General features: G+C 45.7%; 1 protein-coding gene across 1 annotated transcript in view; it reads left to right on the top strand.

The window, feature by feature from the left end:
• Positions 1 to 26,048, top strand: part of DNAH5 (dynein axonemal heavy chain 5) — a 4,235,244-nt gene that overhangs the window by 2,470,974 nt on the left and 1,738,222 nt on the right. Inside the window, exon 45 of the mRNA XM_069613779.1 lies at positions 14,703 to 14,907. Within this exon, the coding sequence (XP_069469880.1) occupies positions 14,703 to 14,907 (205 nt within the window). The remainder of the gene's footprint in view (positions 1 to 14,702; positions 14,908 to 26,048) is intronic.

The following is a 26,048-nucleotide window of genomic DNA, read 5'->3' as shown; positions in this document are numbered from 1 at the left end:
CTAACGTTACCACTAATCGTCAATCGATATCAAGTAAAGGAGAGACAGTGCATTTAACATTGTACCTAAGTAAATTGTTTCTACAGAGCAAGCAGTAAGAGCTAGTCTAGAGCTTACCCGCATAATGCAACCCATTAGTTACATGGGGATGACTCGAACAACGCAGCTTGTCGATGCACAGCACTTCATTTTCCTCATCCTCCCGCGCAGGAGCGATTCTGAGCTGTTTTATGTGGAAGCACTGTGGGAAACTGAAAGAGCAACTAGAGCCGGTATGCCTGATGAAAGTGGCCTTGCATAGTGGCCATTTTGGCTGTCAAAATTCATTGAGTTCAGACGTTCTAGGAAAACTGAGCATATAACCTGAAAGTTCATTCTCATAAAGGGAAGTACGATCATCCTAGAATTGGTGACCATTAAAGGTCCTCATTTAAACCTGTTTGGTGTGTTTGTAAATGGTGAATCCAAATTTGTTCCAGTCTTAACAGCCTACTGCTCATAGAGTTATTGTGTCTATCAGCAGTCAACTTATCTATGACCATCCATCTGAGATCTTGATCGTCATGATATTCATACGACCCGTCCCCTTTCCTCCATCCTTGTGGGCATCAACCAACATGGGGATGGTGGTACTGGAACCATTGACAGCATAAAATGTGAGCTTCCCCTTTAAATTTAGCATTGCGTGCAGGGTCACGGCCCTGGGCATGAGAACAACCCTGGGGCCCTGCCCTCCAGCGGCTCACCCCAATCCCTTTTTCCACATGAACGTTGTCGGACCTGGCAGCTTGTTGCAGACACTTTTTAGGTGGTTCACATGCTCCCCATTCTTTTTCAATTTCTTCACCTCCCTTTGGTGCCTTGTCTCCCCAAGTGCATGTCGGTAGCAGGAGGCTTTCCGAGATGCGCATATTGCTATCGTTCATTCCCATGCACTCTGCCTTGAGTGCCTGGGGCCCAATCACTGCTGGGACACGTGCACAGCTTGCAGTTGTCTCGGACATCATTCATTGAAGAATCGTCTTTCCCGCTGGAGGAGGATCTTCCACACTTCACCTCCCGATCACCTGAAGGACTTCGTGGCTAAGGCCTCGTGTCACGAGAAGATAGATCCTTTATTCTCTAAGGCACCCCAGCCTGGAGATGCCTTTCTGGGCCTCTGGCTGGGATTGGTCACCCAGACTCTAAAACAGGTGGAAGGCCCAAGGCCAGTAAGCTACCGGCTCCCTCTGGGCATGCCACCGAGGGGCGATCCAGCTCTTGTTCTGCTTCTTCAGCGCTGGTTCCAGACGCAAGCATGAGGCTGCAGTCCCATATGACTACAAGCTCTACAGCTGAGGGCATAAAGCCTCCCGGAGCCCACTCCGAGGTCATTGCACATGGGGACAAATCGACTTCCAGCCAGCTGGCTGAGGGCTGTAGGCTTACCAGAGCCTTCTCCGAGGTCGGCGCTTCTGCTTCAGGGTAGGGTCATAAACAGGCCCTGACTATGTTGGACCCAGCTTGCGTCCCGGGCCCTTCATGCCCTCCCTTTCTGGGTGTGGTGTAAGCCCCCAAAATGGGAGACAAGCACTTGGAAGAGCATGCAAGCCCAACGGCCATCTTAGATTCTGACAACAAGCCACCAGCAGCCCCCTCAGAATGGATGGTTCAGAGCAGTTCCAGTCCACTTCCATCGGGCTTCGGCTCAAGCTTTGGGTGGGTGGTCCCCACAGGGCAACCTATATTCCAACCAGCCAGATATCCTTCCCAGATGACTCGGATTGCTGAGCCAGACAGGAGGCACAGTGCATCGGAGGACTGGGACCCGTCCTCGCGTGACCCAGCGGCCTGCGAGGACCGTTTTTTCGAGCGCTTCATTTTGCTTATATGCTCTCAGCAAATGGAAGAATTCCTTAAGGAGCTCATTAAAGAGGTGGTGAAAGGAAAGCATGGTATCAGGGTAAGACAGACACAAGTGATCACAGTTCAAGGATGTTTATTAAACTGTAAAATGGGTGAGATAAATGCCTAATAACCTAAATCTAAGATGGGAGCAAGCTACAACCATTAAATAATAATAATACAGTCCTAGTAGAAATAAAAAAGGGTCTACATTAAGAAAACCTATTGCCAATCCTTAGCGCTAGGCTACAAAATAGTGTGGGATAATGTTCACAAGAAAAGAAAGCAGTGTTCTCAAAAATTATAAATCAGGATGTTATGGCCGGGGTCTCCCTTCCCCGTGTTTGAAGCACGGGACAAGGCAGGACTCTCCTGCACAGCACACTTTGGGGCTTCTCCAGCCCAAGCTTACAGTTACTTTTCTCAATATCAGGGCCTTCTGTGCCCAAGTCTCTTGTATGCAAAGTCTCTTGCTTCAGGGCCTGATGTATCATAAACAACAAAACAAAAGTTCCTTCTATTAATTTTCACATGGGGCGATTACTCTTCACTGAGTATCCCCCTCAGCCGGGCTCCGATCCTTTTCACAACGTTAGCCTCCCTCAAGGAGCGGGGCGTCCATTAGAGTCTTTCGAATGAGCTTCCACCTGGCGCCATCCCACTCTAAACCTGATACCTCATTTGTTCATGAAAGACCTTTGTCTATTATCTTCTTTTGTTTACGCAAATATTGCCACTGCAACCCTGAGTTTACCACAGTCCACTATCAGTTTCTTCTGACTCACCAGCTGTGCTGAACTCATTGGCTTTTCTTCCACTGGAGTCAAGGACAGTACCACCGTGGCAAGTGCTTCTCTACGCCCTGGCTATCAGTGCGGGGGGCGGGGGTGTACCGTTCTGTCACACCACTCGCCAGCTGCGATTCCTGGTCTTACGTTTCTTTTATCAAAGGCTTCACAGGTCTGGGTTGAAAAGGGCAAGGGCAACTCCCTCTTTGTCATCCTTCCGGTTTCCACTGCCTTTCTCCTACGTTTGAACTGCTGTCCTGGAATAGCTGCTTCCTCGTGCGTTCGGCCTTGCTCAAATTGTGCTCTTGTGCTCTGCCTTTTAGCCCTGTGAGGAATGGAAAGGGCCATCAGATGTGTTTTGGTTTCGGCAATTGTTGACTCTGCTGGACCCTTGTGTTGGGACATGTCAGGTAAATGGCTCTGGTGTTAGTCCGTTGTTTTTCGCGTTGTGAGAAAGTGTTTGTGTAGGAAAAGGGGGGGGGGTTAGAGTTTCTCAATATCCTACGGTGTAGGATGGAGAAAGGGTGTCAAAAGTAAGGGGGTACTGAGTCTCACACTTCGGTGTCGCACTTCCACTCCCCGAAGACCCCCCCATCTAGGTGATCCTTCAGCGCTGGTCCACCCCCAGGAACTTGATCCAATAGCGTTGGTCGTGTCCTGGCCACCTGGATGACAGATCCTCGGGGACTAGCAAGTGAGACACCTTTAGGTTTTCACAGTGGTCCCCCAAGTGTTGCCTACAAGACCTCTCCCTTTGGGTCCCCCACCAGTTCCACTGGGGGTTCCGGTACTGCAGCCTGTGGCCACCCCAGTCTCGGTTCCCCTCCTATACATCTTCTACCTCCACAACCGGTAACAGGTCTGCCTCCACCATCGCAGCCGCCTTTGCAGCAGACTCCCATTGCCTCGGCCAGCCCTCTCAGGGTATGGATCGGGGGGGGCTTCTTCCGGCTCTGCCGCAGCACCCGATACGAACAGGGATGATGATGATGCACAGGAGGAGGAGCCCTAGCTTCAATCTATAGGGCCTAGTGGAGTTGCTATGTGTGTCTCATCCTGAACAAGCCCCCCAAGAGTCAGGGGTGCTGGCAGAGGTGTTGGCCCTGCATGCCACCGGCCCCTCAGGCATTCCTCTGCAAAAAGGCATCCTTTCTTTAGCCATTAAGGTCTGGGAAAAGCCTTGGGCCACCGCTCAGATCAGCAAGAAGCTGGATGGCCGCTTTCGGCTCCTGGAGGGGGAACCAGTCCGCCTAGCATCTCACCCTCAGCCACACTCCTCAGTCGTTCCGGCTGCGTCTTTCTATTCAAAATCTTCTTCGTCTTCTGCGACCAGTGCTGCATCCAACTGTTTGGCTAAGAAGGACAAGGTGCTTGAGTCTGTCGGCAAGAGAATGTAAATGATGGTCTTTATCTTTGCAAGGCTAACTCCGATACCATTCTTGCGGAGGCAAACCAGAATTTATGGTGGGAAATTGGGGACTTTCTCCCATGCTTATGCAAAGAACTCATGGTGGCAACAGTAAAGACAGACACAAGTTATCACAGTTCAAGGTGTTTATTGAACAATGAATGCAGGGTGGGAAAATGCTTAACCTAAATCTAAAATGGGAGTAAGCGTCGACCATCAACGAAAAATAAGGCAGTCCTAGTGGCGTTGTGTCAAAATAAAAAGGGTCTAAACTAAGAAACCTATTGCCAAACCTTACAACTAATACAAAAATGGTATGGGATAGTTTTCAAGAAAAAGGAAGAAGTATTCACAAAGAATATGTCAGGATGCGGTAGCTTGGATCTCCCTTCCCCATGGTTTCAACACAGGATAAGATGGGATCTTTGAGCACAGCCCACACTAGAGGTTTCCCAGCACGAGTTAACTTTTCCGTATCAGCTATCAGATTCTTCAATGGTTAAGTCTCTTTTCAATAAAAAGTCTCTCGCCTTCTTGGCCTGATGCTCTCAAAAAAAAAACACAAAGGTTCTGTTCGACAAACACTTTAGGTGATGATTTCACCTCTGGGTCCCCCTCTTCTGTGTGCTGACCCTTCAGAACATTTTGGGTGATGGTTTCACCCCTGGGTCCCCCTCCTCTGGGCGTTGACCCTTCACAATCGTATTCCACAAATCAAATAACAGTTCTTTTTCTTAATGCACTTTGGGTGATGGCTTCACCCCTGGATCTCCCTCGTTCCGGCTCAGATCCCTCTCGACTGTTGGCCTCCCTCCACCGGGTTCACTATGGCTTTCAACAAATCTTCTGCTATCGTTCTCATACAACGTTTTTTCAATAGTTCGCTGTGAACCTCCCTTTCTGGGGTTCACTTGATTAGGGTGCTACTGGCTCATCCTTGGGTCCCCCTCTTCCGGGCGCAGACCCTCCTTAATTTTCAGCCTCCCTCCACCGGGTTCACTATGGCTTTTCCAGCATTCACCAATCTTAATGTCTTTATAAACAGTTCACCATAGACATCCCTCGGCTCTGTTCACATTTGGCAACACACTGTTTCCTGGGACTTTAGACTTTGCCCCCTCTTCATCAGCATCCCTCTTCTGGGTTCACTCTTGCCAACTCCACATTCATATTTGCTTTCGATGTTTACAGGATTCACTTCCCTTGCTTTTTCACGGGATTCACTTCCCTTGCTTTCTTTATCGTTCTTAGGTCAAAGGCTTTCGACTGTACGTGGATTTTGCTTGACCTCCTGTATAACACAACCGCATACCATTTAGGTTCACCAACATATCTATATTAGAAACTGAAAAGGACTTGTTATCCCTGAAACCATCGAAAAGCCAAGGTGACAGTTGCCCGGCTCAAGTCATTAAGGGTGTAGCTGGAGATTTAGCACCCTTCATATCTAAATTAATCAACGCCTGCTTCAGTTCCAGTACTGTACCTACAAACCTTAAGGAATCTTGGGTACTGTCCCTCCTCAAAAAACAGACCCTTGACCCAGACATCCCCACTAATTATAGGCCCATCATCATTTTCTCCTTAGAATATCGACAGAGTAGTCTACCTCCAGATCCAAAGCTATCTGGAGTCAAATGAACTACTAGGATCACAACAATCAGGTTTCAGACCATTACATGGTACTGAAACGGCTCTAATTGACCTTAAAACACAAATTGACGAGTTGAAGAATAAAGGTAAAACAGCTATGCTCCTCCTCCTTGATTTATCGGCAGCTTTTGACCTGGTGGATCATGCAGTGTTATGCAACCATTTAGCGTCCGCCGCCCATTTCTCAAGTGAAGCTATAGCCTGGGTACAATCCTTCCTAGCTAACCGTACAATGAGTGTTTTCCCCCCTAGCTTCAGCGGACCCAATACAAATCACCTGTGACGTCCCACAAGGTTCATGTGTCTCCCCTACAATGTATAACATCTTCACTAAGCCACTCTTCGACAAAACTTGACAGACTGGGGGTAACCTATACCAATTATGCTGACGACACGCAGATCCTCATACCGCTATCTGGCAATTTTGTTGAAGACACAGCTTTAGTAAATAAGATTTACCTTCTCATTCAGGCTTGGATGGCCTCCCACGGCCTCTGCCTCAATGACGACAAAACAGAGAAACTGATCCGAGAAACTAACCTTAAAAAACGCAACCCCAACTATCTCGCCTTCAACATAGAGGGCAACATAATTAAAGTGGCAACCGAGGTAAAAACACTAGGTTTCTACCTTGATTCCACATTATCTCTCAAAAAACAAGTCAACACCCTGGCTTCCTCTACAGCATACACCTGCAAACTAATCAGGACCTGCAGACCCTATCTTTCCAAAACTAATTGCATCACACTAGCCAATGCACTAATAATGTCCAAGTTGGACTATTGCAACGCCCTTTATGCGGGCGCCAATAAAACGGTCATAAACAAAATACAAATACTGCAAAATAATGCCCTTCGAGCAGCCCTGGACATACCCTGCAGAGCTCACATCTCTAATTTCAGGAAAGACCACTACTGGTTAAAAATCAGCAACAGAGTGCTCCTCAAGACGTTATCTCTCACCCACAAAGGACTGAACAACACTGCACCTCCCTACATTTCGGCTAGACTGACCAGAAAATCCTCCAGTCAACATACTAGAGCCTCTAACCATCTCCTACTAGAAACTCCCAGATTTAGGCGAGCTAAATCGGGTGGTGCTAGCTTCCCGGTCAGAGCCGCCCAAGCCTGGAACGCACTCCCCATTGCATTAAGAGTTAATCTACCCTACTCTAGATTTAGATGTAAGGTGAAAAATTGGCTCTGGGCCAACGACAAATAACAAACTGAGCCCTTGCACTAGGTCCAGGGAGCATTGCACTCTACTGCCTCGACTCTAGACCTTCTCATCACCAACTCTGGGCTGCGTGATATCTTTATCTTGTACTTTTTGTATATATTTACTGTAAATATGCTATTCTGATTTGTATTGCATCAGCTGTTTGTATCCTCTGTATGTAACCTAAGCTTAAGTAATCTTGTATATGCTGTGCCCGGCTACCTCAGGGTTTGGAGCGCATTATCAAATAATAAACAAAACATAACATAACCACTTTGACCTATCTCGACGGCTCTCCTACAGCCTTCTGGTATCTGTAGTTTCACTCAGATGGGGCTTGACCGGAGTTTCTCAGAGCCAACACCCACGTGGTGCCGGTTCCCTCTGCAGCTGGTCTCCCCTTAACACTTTTACAGTTCTTTGAACTTGTTTAAACTTGGCATTTTGCGACTTTCATTCACCACAGCCCGACTCACAGGCTGTGATGAACCGCTTGGCTTTCCTCATAACTAGAGTCAAGGTCAGTACCATGGTAGCAGGAGTTTCCCTCGCTCCCGCCTATAAGCGTCGACATGCTCTGTCTACCGTTGACATCTGCTGAAATACACTTTGGCTATTGTCCTCGGTCTTAAGATTCCTTCTGTGGAGGTTTTGCAGGTCTGCATCGCAAAGGGCAAGGTTGTGTCTCTCCTTGTCAGCCTCTCGATATTCGCCACCTTTCTTTGCCTCTTGAACTGCCCAGCCTGGATAGCTGTCTCGTTGTGTGACATCCTTGCTCTTACTGTGCTCTCTTGCTCCACCTTTTATGCCTGTATGAAAAATGAAGGGGCGTCAGCTGTGTGCGAGTAAAGTCAGTTGCCTAACTTTGCCTGACCCTTGTGTCGAGACATGTCAGGTGAACAGTTTGAACATTAGTCTGTTTACTGTCATATTGTAAGGAAGTAGGGAATTATAGTCCTCTTGCTAAGGGTTTGGGTATGATCAGAAGGGTGAGATTTGTAGGGTGTGTGAAACAAAAGGGAATGACCAGGATTATTGTCAGGAACTAAACAGGGGATTTTGTGGGAACAATAGTGTTTTGTCTGAGCCGGTTAGGAATGCAGGAAATAATAATCAAAGGGACTGGATTGGTAGGGTTTTGTCAAGGTAAATTGGGTGAAAAGAAAAATCAATAGAACATGACGAAGAATAACGGGTAATATTTTCCTGAAATAAACAAGGGGAATTGTGGGAATTTTAGTGTTTCATCTGAGTAGACTGTGTGTCCGGGAAAGAATAACTAGAGGGATGGGGAAAAGAATGTTCAGGAGTGTTCGGGTAGGGAACATGGTAACGGGTTCTTGGAAAGATGGTTTCTGGGTGAGATAGATTCAACGGGAGGAAGGGGGGTAAATGTATTGCAGCCTACAAAGGCCTCAGGTATGTTGTCCTCCTCTCCTTCTTCCCCGCTACAATACCGCGTCTCACCTAGGGTATTCCTCCGAGCACAACCCCGGGTTCCCTTATCCAGGTGATCCTCCCTCGCTTGTCTGAACCCAGGGTCGGGATCTGAGAGCGCCAGCCCTTCCCTGGCCACCTGAATAAGGGGTTCTCGAGGTCTACTTTGCAGAATACACTTAGGTTTCTCACACTTACCCCTGGAGAGTCAAGCCTTCTTACAGGTAGGTCTAGCTGAGGCGCACGTGATTGCACAGGATCTTATGGAGAACACAGTCTCCACATCGATGCAGCCAGCGGCAGCAGGGGGCTCTGTTTGGGTATCGAGATGAGGCAGACGGTGTGTATGCTCACAACAAGGTTTTCCTCAGACATGCAGGACAGGATCCTCGACCTACCTTTCGAAGGGTCTGATCTGTTCCACTCGTCCAAAGATGACGTGTTAACCAATAAGAATATGTCTACCCAGATTGCAAAGTCCTTGGCGATCCTAACAAAGCTGGGCAGAAATCTTTTCTACAGAGTCAGGGCAGGTCGGACCTCAAGCCATGCTCTTTCGGCAGCTTCACAGGGTTTCGCGTCCGTAGAAGTCACCAACCGGCTATACCACCCAGGGAGCATAGACGGAAGCAGCAAAGAATCTTGCTGGGCTTGTTTTGCTCCCCCTCCTCCACTCCTGCCTTCGATGGCAAAAACAATGAAGTTTTGGTCAGAGACCACAGTTCTCCAGTGGGAGGCCGGCTGGCTCTCTTTGCAAGCTGTTCTTCTCGAATCCCTGGATTATGTCATTGGTCTCCACGGGGGGTTCCGTCTCCCTCTTCCTTTTCCTCCTTCTTCCCCTCAGTGTTTGCAGATCGGGTCGCTTGCGCTACTGCTGGTGATCCTGCTCCTTTTGGACGTGCAGGCAGTGAAACCAGCGCCTCCTTTAGACAGGTGCTCTGGATATTATTTCAGGATTTTTGTGGTGCCCAAGAACAATCAGGTGGGGATGAGGGGTAGTCCTGGGGTAGTCCTGGATCTTTCGTTCCTCCACCTGTCTTTACCCCTCAAACCTTTCAAGATGATTACTTCTGTTCACACTGCTGTGCTCAGGGGTCTGGATGTGTTCCTTAGACCTGAAACATGCTGACCTACACATTCCCATCTTCCAATCGCATCAGAAATTCCTACGGTTCACGATTATATCACATCACTTCCAGTACAGGGTGCTGTCGTTCGGCCTCAATTCAGCCCCTCGTGTGTTCACAAAGCTTATGAAGGTGGCTGGCCTTCTTCACTTGGAGGGCCACCACCTATTCCCTGATCTGAATGACTGGCTGGTGAGGGCTAGCTCACCCGAGGATATACTTCACCAACTGGGGTTTTCCCTCAACCAGCGGAAGTCGCAGTTAAGCCCCTCCCAGGATCTGGCGTTTCTTGGAGTCAGGTGGAACATGTCTTTCAGAGGGTTTTCCCCACTGCTGACAGGCTACAGTCCGTCCAGAGAGCAGTTTGCCACTTTCTGTCCAACTTGACTAATTCAGCATGGTGGTTCCAACACCTGCTAGGAGCCATGGCTTTATGCGTGCTCACAGTGCGGCATGCCAGACTCAAAATTAGATGCTTCCAGCTCAGTCTTGCGTCTACTTGGGACCAGGAGATGGGAGCGCAGTCAGACAGGCTGCCCATTCGCCTGCCCCTTCTTCCGGACCTTCGCTGGTGACTCTTTGACAGCAATGTGGTGGTGGCAGCCCCCTTTCCTCAGCCAGAGCGAACTCTGGTGGTGATAAAGGATTTGTCCCTCCTGGGTCGGAGGGGACTCTGGATGGTCACCCGATTCACGGCTCATGGTCCAGGGCAGATGCCCTCCTTCATATCAATAATTTGAAGCTCAGGGCGGTGGGCCAGCCTCTCAGGACGTTCCTACCTGTCATCAGGGGCAATGCAGTTCTGGTCAGGACTGACAATTCAACAACAATATTCTACTAGAACAAGCAGGTGGGGACTCAGGCCTATCCACTCTACATGGATGCAGTTGCCATATGGGAGTGAGCGTAGTCGAGGGGATCTGGATCTCTGCGGTTCATCTCCCTGGAGACAGCAATGCAGAAGTGGTCAAACTCAGCCATCTGGGGTGCAACAAATATGAGTGGGAATTACACATCAACTCCTTTTTTTCTCTCTTCTATATGTGGGGTTTTCCAGATCTGGACTTGTTTGCCTCACCTCAGAACTCCAAAAAAAACCTCTTTGCATCATGGGCGGGGCGCGACTAGCGGCCGCTGGGGGATGCTTTCCAGCTTTGCTGATAGGGCTGTAGGTGCTACGTGTTTCCTCCCCTCCCTTGCTCCAGTGGACCATCTGCAAATGTCAGGTCTCGGTGGGCTGCAGCCATATCCTGATCACCCCACACTGGCGGTCGAGGGCCTGGTTCTCGGACCTCCTCCAGTTGAGGTTGCTGGGGCCTGTCCATCTTCCATTCCTCAGCAAGGGCATCCTCACTCAGCAGCACAAGGCATTGGAACACCCAGAACCAGACAGACTGGCCCTCTCAGCTTCCCTCGCTGTTTTCTGAAAGTAAGTGGAAGATTATCCAGGATGTTAGGAGGCCTTTCACACGCTCTCAGTACAAGAGTACTTGGACCAGGTTCTGCCAATAGGCATGAGGTGAGGACATTGACCCCCTTCTGCTTCCTGGATGACATGTTGTCATTTTCTGTGAACCTGGCCTGCTCAGGTTCCAGGTGGACACTTCCCTCACTTACCTGGTGCCCATTGGAGCATACAAGCATTTGTCAGATTAGATATTTTCAAAGGCTCACCTCAAGGGCTTAACCAGCCTGTTTCCACCTGTGCATAGGCCCCATCCCATCTGGGACCTAAATATGGTTCTCGTCGCCTTACAGCAAAAACCATTTAAGCCTATGGGCTTCAGTCGTCATTTTAATTTTTTTATTTAATTTATTTTTTATAACACGCCTGATACCATACCTGAGTTCGGTTTCTAAGCGCGGATCCATCATTCGAACCACTGTTGCTCTGTGTGGTCTTGCTTCCACAACCAGCCCCTTGTCCGTGTGCACATTAGGTGGGTTATTCTCAAAGCGGTTCTGCTGGTGGTAAAAAAAGACAATTTTTGCACATTTTACTCTGCTCACCCACCAAAACACGCCACCAACAACACATGGCCTATCTTCCCACGTTCCCACAGGCGTCCCGACGATAACGGTACCTCACATGTGTAGGTGCGCGTACCTGGGCACAAAGGGAAAAGGCTACAACACTGGTAACCCCAAGTCTTTAGGCAGAGCAGATTTTCAGCAATTTTGCTCATGTGGACAACCTACAGATTTGGGCCTAGGGTGTCGGAGCCACCAAAGAAAACAGGGAACCCCATGCATTTCCGAAAAGAGGACACCTGTGGGAATCCATAGAGGTCTGACTTGCGTGAATCGCCCCAGAATTTATTACCCACATCCCCCGGCAAAGTCAGACATTTCCCTCCGCCCACCCACCGAAACATGCAGCCAACAACACATGTCCTACCATCCCGTGTTCCCACAAGTGTCCCGACAAAAACGGTACATCATGTGTGGGTGCACCTACCTTGGTGCAAAGGGAAAAGCCTAAACCACTGGTAACCCCGAAAGGGTTTGGGGAGACAGCCTACAGATTTGGGCCTAGGGTGTCGAAGCCACCAAGGAAAACAGGGAACCCCATACATTTCAGAAAATAAAACACACATGGGAATACACAGATGTCTGACTTGCGTGAATCGCCCCAGAATTTATTAGCCACAAGCCCTGGCAAAGACCCACATCGGAGACGAGTGCCCAAGGCCAGGCACATTACCCCTGACTTTCCTGGAGCTCTGGCTGGCCTGAGTTACAGCTTCTCCCTCTGGGAATGGTCAGTGAATGTCTCGGGCCTCCATGGAACCAACGCTGGGCTTGGGGACGTACCTCCCTGGAGCTCTGGCTGGGTTGTGTTACAGCTTCTCCCCTCTGGGAAAGGACGGCGACCCTGCCGAGGCTCCTTGGGACTGCCGCTGCACTTGGGGATGGCCAACCCACATGGGAGACAGCTGCCCAAGGCCAGGGACATTACCCCCGACTTTCATGGAGCTCTGGCTGGCCTGCCTTACAGCTTCTCCCTCTGTGAAAGGTCGGGGACCCTCCCGGACCTCCCTGAAACCGTTGCTGGGCTTGGGGACGGTCAAACCACTAGAGAGACAGCCGCCCAAGGTCAGGGACATCAGCCCGACCATCCTGGAGCACGGGCTGGGCTGCAATACAGAATTTCACTTGGGGGAGGGAAGGGGACCCTGCCGGGGCTCCCTAGAGCAGCCGCTGTGCTTGGGGACGGTACACCCACATGGTAAACGGATGTCCACAGCTGGGGACATCACCTCCAACCCTCCTGGAGTTCTGGCTGTGCTACCCTAGGGGGTCCAAACCTACAGCCCCATGCTTTGGTGGCTCGGGGGCCACTTACCTAGTAAGCAGGCCCCCCCCACATCACAAACAGATCCCTGGTGGTCTAGTGGCATTGCTGGCCGCGAATTTGCGCCCGATCCGCAACCAACAATGCTTCATAAAAGGTGTTGTTGGATAGGGGATAGTCCCCCCTTGCCAACGACACCTCCCTCAATCTCAACGGCTCAATAATGCCGGAGGTTGAGGGAGAAGGGCACTTACCTTCTCACTTTCACTGCGGCAGCCGAAAATGGCTGCCGGGTGAAATTGCGTTCAGTTTCAGGTCGGCGTGGGTTACGCACACTGACGTGAAACTGAAAGAAATCCAACCCCCGGGCCGTGAGGAGGGACCCCCCCCCTCACATAGCCCGGGATTGGATTTAAGTTTTTTGCGATCCCTATGAATTGAGCATATGTATTTATTTATTTATTAATTCATGTCTTGGTAACCCCATAGCCAACCAGCCAGTGTTCAGCATTGATGCTATTTATTTTTATTTTATATTTATGAAGCCCCTGGCTGGTATATAATTGCCAGCTACCCACTACTGACTGTATTGAGGCTATTTATCTGTATATTTATTAATTGATTTCTAGGACACATATGCCACCTCTTATTTTTTTATATATTTATTAATTGATTTCTAGGACATATATGCCACCTCCTATTTATTTATATATTTATTAATTGAGTTCTAGGACATATATGCCACCTCTGTATCATTGATGGATTTATGCTGTTTATTTAATTATTTATGTATGGGTGCCTAATATAGACAAGTCAGTTTCATATCTGCAAACTCATTAGTGGTGCGTATTTATTCCTGCATAGCAACATGCTTTTGGTGGTAACTATTCGACATAGCACTAGGACCCAGGCTAGTGCTCATGGTCACATTGTGTGCCCCCTGACTGTAGTATTCGCACTAGTTTGCAGTTAGGGGTGTGCCTATATCATTTCTCCTGATTCTCACAGGTTGCTACTCAGGTTGCTGTGCAAGTTCTGTTTAGCGTCCCCTCATACTGCAAGGGTACTCCCCCCACCTTACACAAAGTATGAACGTTTTTCCTTTATACTTTTGCCTGTATGGTTCAATTAACACATTTGGGCCTCATTACGAGTATGGAGGTAGCCATGGAGCTATTAGCTTCATGGCTGCCTCCATACCGGGCTCCATTACCAGGTTCCTGCAATGGGGACTTACCGGGTTACTCCGACATAGGAGAACCCGGTAAGTCCTCCTTGCAGGAACCCATCCCCATTCGAGCCCCATAGGGCTCAATGGGAATAGGGAGGGATGTAATATTTACATCTGGCCCTTTATTGCCTCCCTCTTCCCCTCGTGGGACCCGGAAAGGACGGCTGGTTTTACCAGGCGTCGGATCCGGGTCCCGCAAAGGGAAGCTCATAATCGGCGCTCCCGTAATGAAGGGGACCGGTCCCGTACTGGCCCCCTTCATTACGGGAGCGCCAGTCTTATAATCAGGCCCATTGTGTGCAGTTTGAAATAATGAGGCCCATTGTGTGCAGTTTGAAATATAATGTTAAGTAGGCTGTTTCGTTCTGTCAAGTACAACATTCGGACGAGTGAAAACAATGGATCGGTGGCAGGAGAAGGATACATTTCTGTTACTGTTATTATTATATGTGATCAAATAACTGGTACATTATTGGAACAGCTAAGTATGAACGATTATAAATATATTTAATTCCTGTAACACCCTACTCACCCATAACAGAGATATCTGTCATTCTTTAGATTTAGTGTGCACTCTTGTTTAAACCTGCTTGCTTGCACCTGCTTGCTTGCTTGCTCTTTGTATGTTACATTGCTAACGTTGTGCTGTTCTTCCACTCAGGAACAGGGTGTGGAAGTGTCTCGAGACCACCTGGAAAGGCTCTATGTGTTTGCCATGATGTGGAGTATTGGAGCTTTGCTGGAATTGGATGACCGGCTTAAAATGGAACATTGGCTTAGAACACAGGAAAGGGTACCCCTAGATCTTCCTCATGTACCCCCTGGAACTGAAGATACCATGTTTGACTATTATGTGACACCTGAGGGTTTGTATACATCGTATTCTTATTTGTTATATTATCTTTTTGATTATCACTGTTTCCTGTGTTAGTAAATGTCTCACTCTTTTCATGCCAAATCTTCATATTGATGAGAAATTTGGTAACTTGCAGTGCTTGCATGTCGTGCGGTAAATGGAATTCTTTTTATGGATCTTGATTTTTGTTTGTTTTCCACTTGCCAAACATGCTATTACTTCTTTCTTTACAGAGAAAATATATTTTACTGCTACTTGAATCACCATCAGCCACCATATGACAAGTTTTTAGAAGTGCAGTGCTTCTTTCTTTTGCCCTAAGTAAAACCCACAGTAGCGTACAAAGCATAAGGAATTTCACCACCATGACCAACCGTGGCATGTTCTGGCCGGAATCCGGTCTGGAATCAATATAAAATGTTTTCTTTCATACCCCATTTTTTTTAACAGACAAAAGAATATTAGCATACATTTTGCTAGTTGAGTCCAGCACAGCTAGTAAACAATACTAATACAACTGTGGAAGAGATCAGAGCTGCAATACGGGCTCTTAAAAACTCGCATGCAGCAGGTCCAGACCTAATATCCAACATGATGCTGAAGAAGAACGTACAACAATGGGCTATCTTCATTGTACAATTATTTGCATGCCTGTCCAATTCAATGACGATACCAGACTCTTGGCGTGTGGCGATCATAGTGCCAATTTATAAAAAGGGCAACCGGGCTGATACAACCAACTATCGCCCGATTGCCCTGCTGGACACCATAGGAAAAATCTTCGCCTCCTTTTTACGACAAAGGCTAACGTCATGGTCTACACAAGAGCAAATAATCGATATCCGGCAAACAGGCTTTACAAAAGGCGTAGGTGTGGAGGTAAACCTGCTGCTAATAAATATATTAAAACTCGAAAGCCTAAAAGCAAAGTCGAGACTATACTTGGCATTCATTGATCTGAGGGGTGCCTTCGACAGTGTAAATCGCAGCAAATTGTGGCAAAAATTAATAAATTGGAAGTGTCCGAGTTATCTAGTTGCACCAATAGGAGCCCTACACACGGAGACTACAATCAAAATAAGACTAAACAATGAAGGCCTACTATCCAAGCCGATTTCAACAAACTCCGGTGTAAAACAGGGATGCCCACTAGCAGCCGAACTTTTCAAATTGTTCATTTCTGACCTCCCAGCATATCGTAAGGATGTGCGTTGTTTTCCACCAAAACTGAACAATAATGAATTAGGATGCTTAATCTACGCTGACGATGTGGTTCTGTTGGACCGAACACAGATAGGCTTGCAACGCCAGTTAACAAATCTTTGCGATTATTTAAAAAAAAATGACTTGGAGCTAAACATCGAAAAATCCAAGATAGTCATCATTGGTCAACGACACACCAATAAACAAAAAGCCTTTGTGTGGAAAATTAACGACAATCGACTTGAGGTAGTCAATTCGATCAGATATTTAGGAATAACATTTAATAATTCAGTGCATGAACATCATTGGAAGGTTGACATGGTCAACAGAATGACTCAATATAGCATTCAAGGCCAGCTGCTGAATAGAAATTTTGGAAAGTTCACCCTAGCACCAGCCCTGACCTTTTACATCCAAAAAGTGATTCCAGCAATTACCTTTGGTTCAGAGGCTGGCTGGAACATCGATGCCCTGTTTTGGCAAAAGCTAGAAGGGATCTACTGGCGGCGAGTTCTGCAGCTCCCCCCGTACATTTCGATGATACATATAAGATATGAACTCTCCTTAAATTCTTTACACGCTCACGTAATGTGGAAATCATTAACGGCACTACGTAAAATGAATTTAACCCCTAGAGCGCCAGCATTTGAAATCTTTGCCGGGGCAAAAACCACAGGAAATTCGAAATTGCTAGACGAGTGGAAACAAATAATGATATCAACCTTATCAAACGCTGACCTGACCTTGTATGACCTGGTGACGAGACCACAATCCATAAAAACTAAATTTGAACAATGGTGCTGGATAAAGAACAACGAGCGACGTTTGCAGTTGAAGACCACTCTAGATTCTGGAATCGGAGAACACAAACTAAATGTCACAAGTAGATACCTAACGAACTGTCCATCTCGCCACCATCGTGAGCAGTTTCTAAACCTTCGATTAAATGCAATCAAAACAAAGGAAATGATGTGGGTTCGTCACTTTAAAGAAGTTAAGGACAATCTATGTCGCTTTTGTCATAGCGAAATAGAATCATTAGAACATCTCATCACCAAATGTACGAAGACCACCTCAAAGAGGATGAACCACCAAAGTGAACATATTCCAGTAGACTGTAATACTCGAGACTGGTGGTCCTACATTGTAGCCGGGCACAGCATAAAATTAAGCTGTGCGGTAACGGACTACATAGACGCTTTGAATCTTGGAGACCTACAAATGATTCTATGAAATTGAATCTTCTTTTTAGATCATCTATGCAGCACCGTGAACAGGCTTTGGCTGGATGAATTTTGATGAATGCTGTTACTTTGTAACAAAAGTCTGATGCCACACTGCTCGCAATGTGGCACTTCAGGCTGACGTTATAAATAAATAATAAAAAAAAAAAAGTAAACAATAATTGGCTGGGTTTGCCTTCTCACTCTTTTTGTGGACATTAATAAGTAACAATTGTTTCCAAAATGCAGGCATGCAGCTATCTTTACCTACTTTTATAAATTACTCGTGTAGTATTGGTGCCCATATTGCTGGTTCTCTTTCCAGTAATTATATTGGTCAAGCCATCTGGGCCAGACATTGTAGAGGGCGTTATGTTGTTGTTGGCATTTAATAATAAATCATCTATTGTGTGCACATAATTAAAGCTATTGTTGAAAAGAATACCTGGAGAATAGCTCATAGGCAACGTTTTTGTCTTGGAAGCAAGCAACACAGGTTTGAATCCGGGTTTGCGCTTAGAAACCGGTTCTCTGGTATTAAGCGATAAGAAAACAATTATAATAATAAGTGTCTGCACCTTAGGTTTGATCTGGAAGGAAGTATAACCAACAAATGTGCCCCAGTTGTGATCAGAGATGGGGTTTGTTTCTGCTTTTGTTTTTGGCAGAATTCTTAGGATCATTGGTCGTTCGCATTAGCTGGCAACGAGTAGTCTGGATGGACAAATTATGGCAGCTTTGTTTTGGCCTGTTGTTTGTGGGTGTCACGTTCTGGGGTACCCATAGCTTTAATTTTAACTTAATATCAAATTATGTGAAAGTGGGCATGCTTGTGCTCAGCTCCTACAGCATCAAATATAAATTGAGGGATGCTGGTCCAAGCATGAATCCATTTATTAGATTTTTGACCAAAGTAAGATGATGATTTTTTAATTATTTATTTATTTATTTATTTATTTGTATGGCGCCGGGAACCTGCAGGCATCTGGGTGCACAATTACACAGCAAGACAACAGAAAAGACAAGACAGATGCGGTACGGATTATGTAATTTTAAACAGAAAGATTTAGCAGAATACAAATGTTTTTACGGATTTTCAGAAGAGCTTAAAGTTATACTCTTGTCGAATATTCTTTCTATAGCTAGGCAGCCTGGTTGGGGAAAGATTTGCCCAAACCATTTAGGTGTTTGGTCCTCAGGCGGCAACCAGTGCCATGCTAGATGATCGTAGATTTCTACTTGGCTCATGTCTGGGCAGGTAGGATTTTAGGTAAACTGGCACTTTCTCATGTAGACATTTGTGGACAAGGGAGGCAGATTTAAACTGAACCTGTGAAGGTGCTGGGAACCAGTGTAGAGCCTGCCTACTGGTTTAGATATGTTCCCGCCAGGACATTTCCTTGATGATGCGGACAGTGGGCCTCATTACGAATCACCCGGTATGGAAATAACGGTGGCAGTAAATCCGCCGCCACTGTTGTTTCCATACCGGGTGATCTCGAGTCCTGCAGGCGGAGGTGTCATCAGACCTGGCGGGATTAATACCACCTGCCTGCAGGCGGACGTGGAAACACCGGCACCATCACAAGATGGTGCCGGTGTTTCCACTTCCCCATTCCCATTGAGTCCTCTGGGACTCAATGGTTATTTGTAGTTTGGTAGTCACCTCAAGATACCCCTGAAATTGTGATGTTGCTACTTTATCCTAAGACCTTTAATAAAAAGTTGGAATTTGTGATGGGTCTCAGATTTTTAGCATCCTTCCGGTCCACTCCTGCTTTCTTCAGCAGTGGAGTGATGATAAACACTTTGGTAGGGTCTGGGACATGGTTGTGTGCTAAGGAAGGATTAACAAAACTGGTCAAAAACGGGGCAAAGATGACCTTATTGTTTAAGATGAGTTTAGCTGAGAAAATATTTTCAGGGCTCGATGCAGGGTGCATTTTGGCCAGAATCTCTTCCATGTTCAAATTGTTAACTCAGTTGAAGAGAAATTTGAACTGATCACTGTTGGTGGTTCCTTTGATGTTGGTCTCTGAGACGGGGGATGTAGGAGCATCCGACACACCTGAAGAGTATTTTTTCAGTTCTTCCTTGATTTTATTATGAGCTAAGGCGAGCTTATCCACAAAGGCCTGCTTTACGTCAGCACAGTCCTGGTCTGTCGGAGAGATAGACAGGGAGAGTGCTTTAGGTTTCTCGAGGTGTTTTAGAATTTCAAACAGTTTCCGGGAGTTGTTATTGGCCTTGTCTATTTGCTTGTTAAAAAATAATGTCTTTGTGTTAAATATAGCTCATTTGTATGAGTGTTTCAAGGTGTTCCAGGTGGCTTTATTTGGAGTAGTCAGGTTTATTAACCAGCGATACTCAGCGTGTCTTTTTTCTTGTTTCAGATTTGTGAGGTCTCAAGTGAACCACTTTTTATGGTCAGAGTTTTTGTCTTTTCAGAGGGGCTGTGTTATTTAATATGTCTGTCAATGCTCTATTGTATGTTTCAACCAGCCTCTCTGGTGTATCTGAACAGGTTGTGCAACACATAATGTTGTTTAGGCAGCGTTGAAGATCAGAGGCTTTAACTCTTTTGAGATTACGACTGGTGACATATTTGGGGACGTTAAACTGTTTTTTAGGAATATCCTGGAGCCGGGTGGTGGAATTGATTGTATAATGATCAGACCAGATACAGGGGATGCTATTCTTAATGATGATATAGAGATTTCTAGATGTGACCTAGTCTAGTATGTTGCCTTTATCTGTGGTGGGGTTATTATTGTGGTCTTCTTCTAGGACTTTTTCCAGGGCCATGGCTTCCTTGTCTTTGTTGTTATGCCACCGGTTTAGGTCTCCTAAGAATAGGGTGGAACAGTTTGGGCTATTTGTAGCTTTTAAGATTTGTTCATTATATTTGTTAAAATTGCCCATGTCCGTAGGAGGACGATATAGTAGGATGAGATTCAGGCAGCTACAGTGTGTAACAGTGAGTTTTAGGCTGCAGGATCTCCCATTGGCTGCACTGGTTAGGGACTTGAAAGAATAGAAATGTTTCTTTAGATATAATGATGACTGCCCCCATGGCCCAGGTCAGGATTTTTGCCGGAAATGACATAGCCTTCAGGAGTAGCCATATCTATCATAGGGCCAGAAGATATCCAAGTTGTGGTGTAAAATGTAATCATGGATATTGATAGCATGATTATTAAGCAATCTAGTATTGAGGAGTGCAATTTTAATGTTTGCAAACTCCTTCATGTCTGCTGATACGCATGTTGGGACCTGCTTTTCTTGGGTAGGATCCGGGATAGGCATTCTTTTTATTTTGTTGCGTAAATTAAGGCAAGGTGTATAGGTGGTGTGAGTTTCATCTAAGGCCAAGTAGAAGAGTACTTTTGCCTCTTTCATACTATCAGGTACACTATTAGGTGCATCTGTGTTCCTGTACATATCAGGTTCTCGTGGGGCGCTTCCTAGTGTAGTTGTGAAGACAGTTTCTCCTAGTATGGTTGCTGGGGTTTCCCCCTGCAGAATACCATGTTGTGTTACTAGGGCGGGAGCACCCATGTCCTTACTTATGCAGATAATGGGACCAGAGTCATTTGAGGGAGAAGTAGGGTTGTCCAGTTCCAATTGTAAATATCTGTTTACAATTGCCACTTGCGTGGCTTTTTGAGCCACCAGCGGGAGGTTTGTTTCAGTGGCGTGGCCCACAATGCTGTCTATCCGGTATTGGGTAAGATACTGCAGGTGAGAAAAGCTATGGGAGATGACTTTGGATCCTGTCAGTGCTAGACAGTGGCTTACACAGCGCCTGTAGTGGTCTCTAAAATGCAGGGCCAATTTACAAATGTCCGGGCAAAGGCATAGCACGCAAAACAAAAGGAAGACCCCCCCGTCAGTGCTAAATGCAGGGAAGGAGATGTGTCAATGATTAAATGAGAAAAGGAGAAGCCGTGCACTTAGATTGGTTTACACCACTGGAAGAGAGCTCAGCACCAGGTCACTGCGGTGGGCACGGACCGGCGAAGACCAGCTTGCTTCTGAAGTGTCTGACGTTTCAATTACTAGGCAGTGGAACCCTGAGAAATGATAGCGAGGTGATCCACTCTGTTAGCTCATCAGTACAACTTTATAGCTCATCTGCCAGGTACAGGTCATGTTCATTAACCATATACAAATTCATCTCACAGATATTACGCTTATACAAAATAATGTGGTTTCCTGCCTAGTTTATGAAAACTTGCCCTCCTCATGTCTTTCGATTTCTTCTAATTCTTGATCTAAAGTCAAAACTAAGGTGGTATGATCACTACATCGGTTAAAGGATATTACTAAACATTTTAGTTTATAATAATGTACAAATATATTGTGATCTGGGTAGAGATAATCAGTACAGAAGGTGTTTTAGGTTATAAATAATAGATTGCTTAACCGTTTAGTAACTGTGAGGTATGTATCCCACAAGAGAGCACACCAAATCTGAATTACATCATGTTTCACATGCACAACTACATAATCACAGCAACCTTTCTAGACAGTGTGAGAACCCTGAGGGTATCCTCACAAGTACTCCCCTTGAATCCTCTTCTCAGGTGGCCAGGAAAAGGCCACCGCTTTTGGATCCAGACCCTGGGTTGGAGATGCGAGGGAGGATCAACTAGGTGGAGGGTCCTTGGGGATTGGGGAGAGGATATCAACAGGCGAGACATGGTATCCCTCATTTCCATTTGAAAACCAACATCACTCCCTGCCCCTCCCTTTATAGGCTATTTAAACCCTCTCCCCTCAATTCCTCTCGTTCATTCCTCTCTGGTAATTGGATAAGGAATAGGCAACTAGGAGTAATGCACACTAATAGTTCCTTTCACCATTGTAGTACTGAGACGAGGAAGAGGCCTTCAGACTTGTGTAAGGGTCAGGTATGTCCAGAATGCTTTCCTAATTGTGGTCAGGCAATTGATCCCTAATACTCACACCTGCAACCTGTTATAAAAGGTGTAGTCGGAGAGAACACAGAGAGACCAGCAGGGAGGCCGGCAGATAGAGAAATCCTGCAGTAGGCAGCCGAGGGTGGTCCTGTCAGGAAACCAGGACACCAGAGAGAACCAAAAGAAGCTGTGCCACCGGGCCCAGGAGGGGCAGTGTGGAGGCCTCAGTATTGGGAGCCTCACAGGTCGATGCCTGCATCAGGGGCTGTGGGCTGGTGAAGAGAGTCCTTGAAAGTCACCGGCAGCGTCCTCAGGATGGCAGTGGAGCTGCCAGCGACCCACATAGAGAGACAGAGAGAAGCGAACTGCGAGCAGGGCTTGCCAAACATGGAGGAAGTATATGTGGAGCCGAGCAGGAGGTGAAAGCTTCCCGGAGGAGACGCCGGAGACCAGTAAGTGAGGAAAAGGGATCACTCAAACCGGGGAGCTTCTGGAGCTGTTGCATGGCGAAAAGGGAATGCCGAACAAACAAGAATTAAGGTGAAAGACACAGTGAACCAAAGTAAATGGTTTTTGATGATTACTGCCAAGTGTGAACGAACAAGTACTGGAAACTATTGAATATCGAACTGAATGAAAGTTTTTGATGAGCATATCAAAGATTTGAATTAACCAATGTGCAAACAGCAAGTTGGTGTGAAAAGAGAATATTGTATATTGCAAGTTAAGAGAGAATCAGATGAAATGCAATATAAAGCAAGAATGGAACCTTGTTAAGCAGTGTGAAAGCAAGGCGGTATAGGGAAAAGAGAACCACAAAGTGAAATGCCTAACCTAACCTGTTGTGTCAAAGCCAAAAGGCTGGCAAAGAGAGAGCCAAGTGAATTTGAATCAGAACACAGGTGCAGCTACAGGGTGATGGTTGTGTGACCTGTGATGGGTGGATTGTGTGGTCTGATAACTGCGCTTAGACCAGGTGTACTCTATCAGTGAAAGTCAAAGAAATGTACAGAAAGTGATTGCAAGTGCCTGAAAGAGATTGCTAAAGTAAGGCAGAAGGAAGCAAATCTGCATGAACTGTTAAGGAGTTTAAAGTTGACCTGGAACTGGTTTTAAATATTGAGAAACTGACCTTAAGTACAAGTTGGCAAGCTGAGAAAGCTGGTGTCTTGGGAGAGGAGATTCCTGAGACTCATTTTGAACTGTGTTGTTTTCTTGGGGAAATGAACCCTGGGATCTTGTTTTGGAATTGTGCTGTATTCTTGGGGAAGGGAACCCCGAGATTCCTTTTGCGGTTTTGTGGAACTGTTGTGGAAGGGGAGCTGGAAAGTGCACCCAGAGCTGGAAGAAGCTTGAAACTTTATTTGGAACACTATTTCTTTTGTTTCAGATGTTCCTACACATTGTTTAGCTTTATTTGTCAGAGCAAGTATAGGTTTTGGACACAGACAGACTTTAAGTTGAACTTCCTGACTCAGACTTTCCTTAGTTTCATTAGGTAGGGAAATCTCACCTTAGCATAGGGCAAGTTAGGCCTTCAACCATCCTGACATTTAAGTTAATGAACCATTTTATTTGAACGTTGAATCTTTTGTCTGTGTCTTGATTCATGATGCCTTCACAGTGCCTAGGACAATATACCAAAGTTGACATAAAAACATAGTACCAAGTGAAATTCTTTTCATTTCGGCCATTAAGCATGTTGACCAATTGACCGACCATAAGCCAAATACCAATCTGCTATAAAATGCTTGAGTGTGCTGTACAGTAGTGTGCAGCACATTATTATCCTTTTCTCCATTGACTGTTCAGCATTTGTTGTAACATTATAGAAGACTAGTGGAAAAGCCTGTGTACATGGGCCAAAGTTGTGTTGGATGGAGGTTTCCCATAATTGTTTTCCGGGATGTTGGTGTGAATATTGGTGTTGCCTTCACGATTGTTTTCCCCTTCAAGGGCTCTTTCTCCGTCTGTCATATTCATTCTATGGGCTGCAGAACACAATCATTGGATGTCCCATTGCAGAGCTGTTTCCCAAGCTGTCATATTGGGCCTATTGAGAATATCCGGCCACTGTGGTACCGACCTTGGCTCCAAGAACAAAGCCGCTTCAGTGAAAGCAACACAGCCGGTGAGTTGAGAAGACCGATACAAGACCGGTCTGTGTTGAAGCCAAGGTTGTAAGCAGCGCTGGTACAAACATTGTGGCGAGCGCTGGAACAAACATTGTTAAAACGTGTGTGATAAGAGACGCAAGTGAAGTGAACTGATGGTGAGTGATTGAACTTTAAAGTAAACTACAATACATGGGTGCTCAATCAAAGTTCTCTGTAAGGTATCCAGCTGAAAAGTGATGAAAGGAGGTACATATGATCCGAGTCCCGCGGAGTGAGATCATTCGAAAGTGAACAAATAAATGTGAATTGAAGTGGTCCTGCGGATGGTCAAGCAAAATCCTGGGCACAGTCGAAAGTCTTTGATTGCAATTAAATAGAGAACGTTTGGAAAATAGCGGGACACGGGGTGACCAGTAAATCACCCGAAAAGTTGTATAAGTAAAATTCCTGTTAAGAAAGGAACTGTACTGTTTTGTACTGTTGCATCAGGCCCTCTGAAATAAGAGACTTTGAATGACAAAGAAGGCCCTGATGTTGAAGTCCTGAACTGCATCCTCGTTCTAGAGAAGCCAGACAGTGTGCTAAGCTTGAGTATGCCGCCTTGTAACGTGCTGAAAACGGGGGCAGGGGAAGCCAGCAGCTTGAATAGCCGGACATATAATTTCTTCAACACTTTTCTTGTGCATAACATTCTTTCCCACACTATTCGTATTTAGGAGTAAGGATTGGCAATACGTTTATTATTATAGGCCCTTTTATTTTGACAAGACACCACTAGGACTGTGTTATTATTATTTGATGGCCGTAGGTTGCTCCCATCTTTAGATTTAGGATTAGATAGGTGTTTTTCAAACCCAGTTGAAGTTCAATAAACACCCTTGAACTGTGATCGCTTGTGTCTGTCTTACTGTTTGATGCCATGTCTTCCTTACATAACTCATATTTGTCCGACGAATACGTTGAGCCTCATTTCTTCGGTGTTTAACGTTTTCTGCATCTTCATGTGTTAAAATCCTCTTAGGAAGCATTGTGGAGGAGTGACATGCTGAAAATAATTGTATTTACAGAACACCCTCTGTATGGGGGGACAAAAGTAATTTATTTTGTTATGTTAGGGAAATGGTGCCTAATCAAATTAATTTTTGTTTATATATCATTTTTTTATATTTGTATTTTTATTAGTGTAATGTTTCCATTGTCATAGAACATTATCAGTGGAATACAGAAGATACGGTAGGTTTTCATTAACACAGTAGGACCACTATATATCCAAATGTAACAGCTCCATCTAGCGCTGACAACAGGGGAAGTAGGTAGTCTCTACTGCGCATGACTGCATCAGACAAACATAAATCTGGCATTTTATTATATTGTATGATATTGATTATATATTGGAAAAAGCCTCAATTAAAGATTCTTGCTTTTCGAAGTAGCCAAACTATGAACACCCATACGTATAAAATATATACCTTCACTTCATTAATTTTATTTAATTAATAATAACATTAAAGTTACCTTCAAGAACACTAATAGTTTCTTACAAAGGACTATCAAAATGCCATATATGTTTTACATATAGCAGCATACATTTAATTAAACCCCTCACACTTTTTAAAATGAGTCAGACTTTAGTTATTATGAGCTATACACACAATATTACATAATTCATTAATACCACCTTTAACC

Source organism: Ambystoma mexicanum, chromosome 5p (assembly GCF_040938575.1).
Source record: "Ambystoma mexicanum isolate Mex_15411 chromosome 5p, UKY_AmexF1_1, whole genome shotgun sequence".
NCBI classification, from domain to species: Eukaryota; Metazoa; Chordata; class Amphibia; order Caudata; family Ambystomatidae; genus Ambystoma; species Ambystoma mexicanum.
This window is presented reverse-complemented; position numbering and strand designations above follow the sequence as displayed.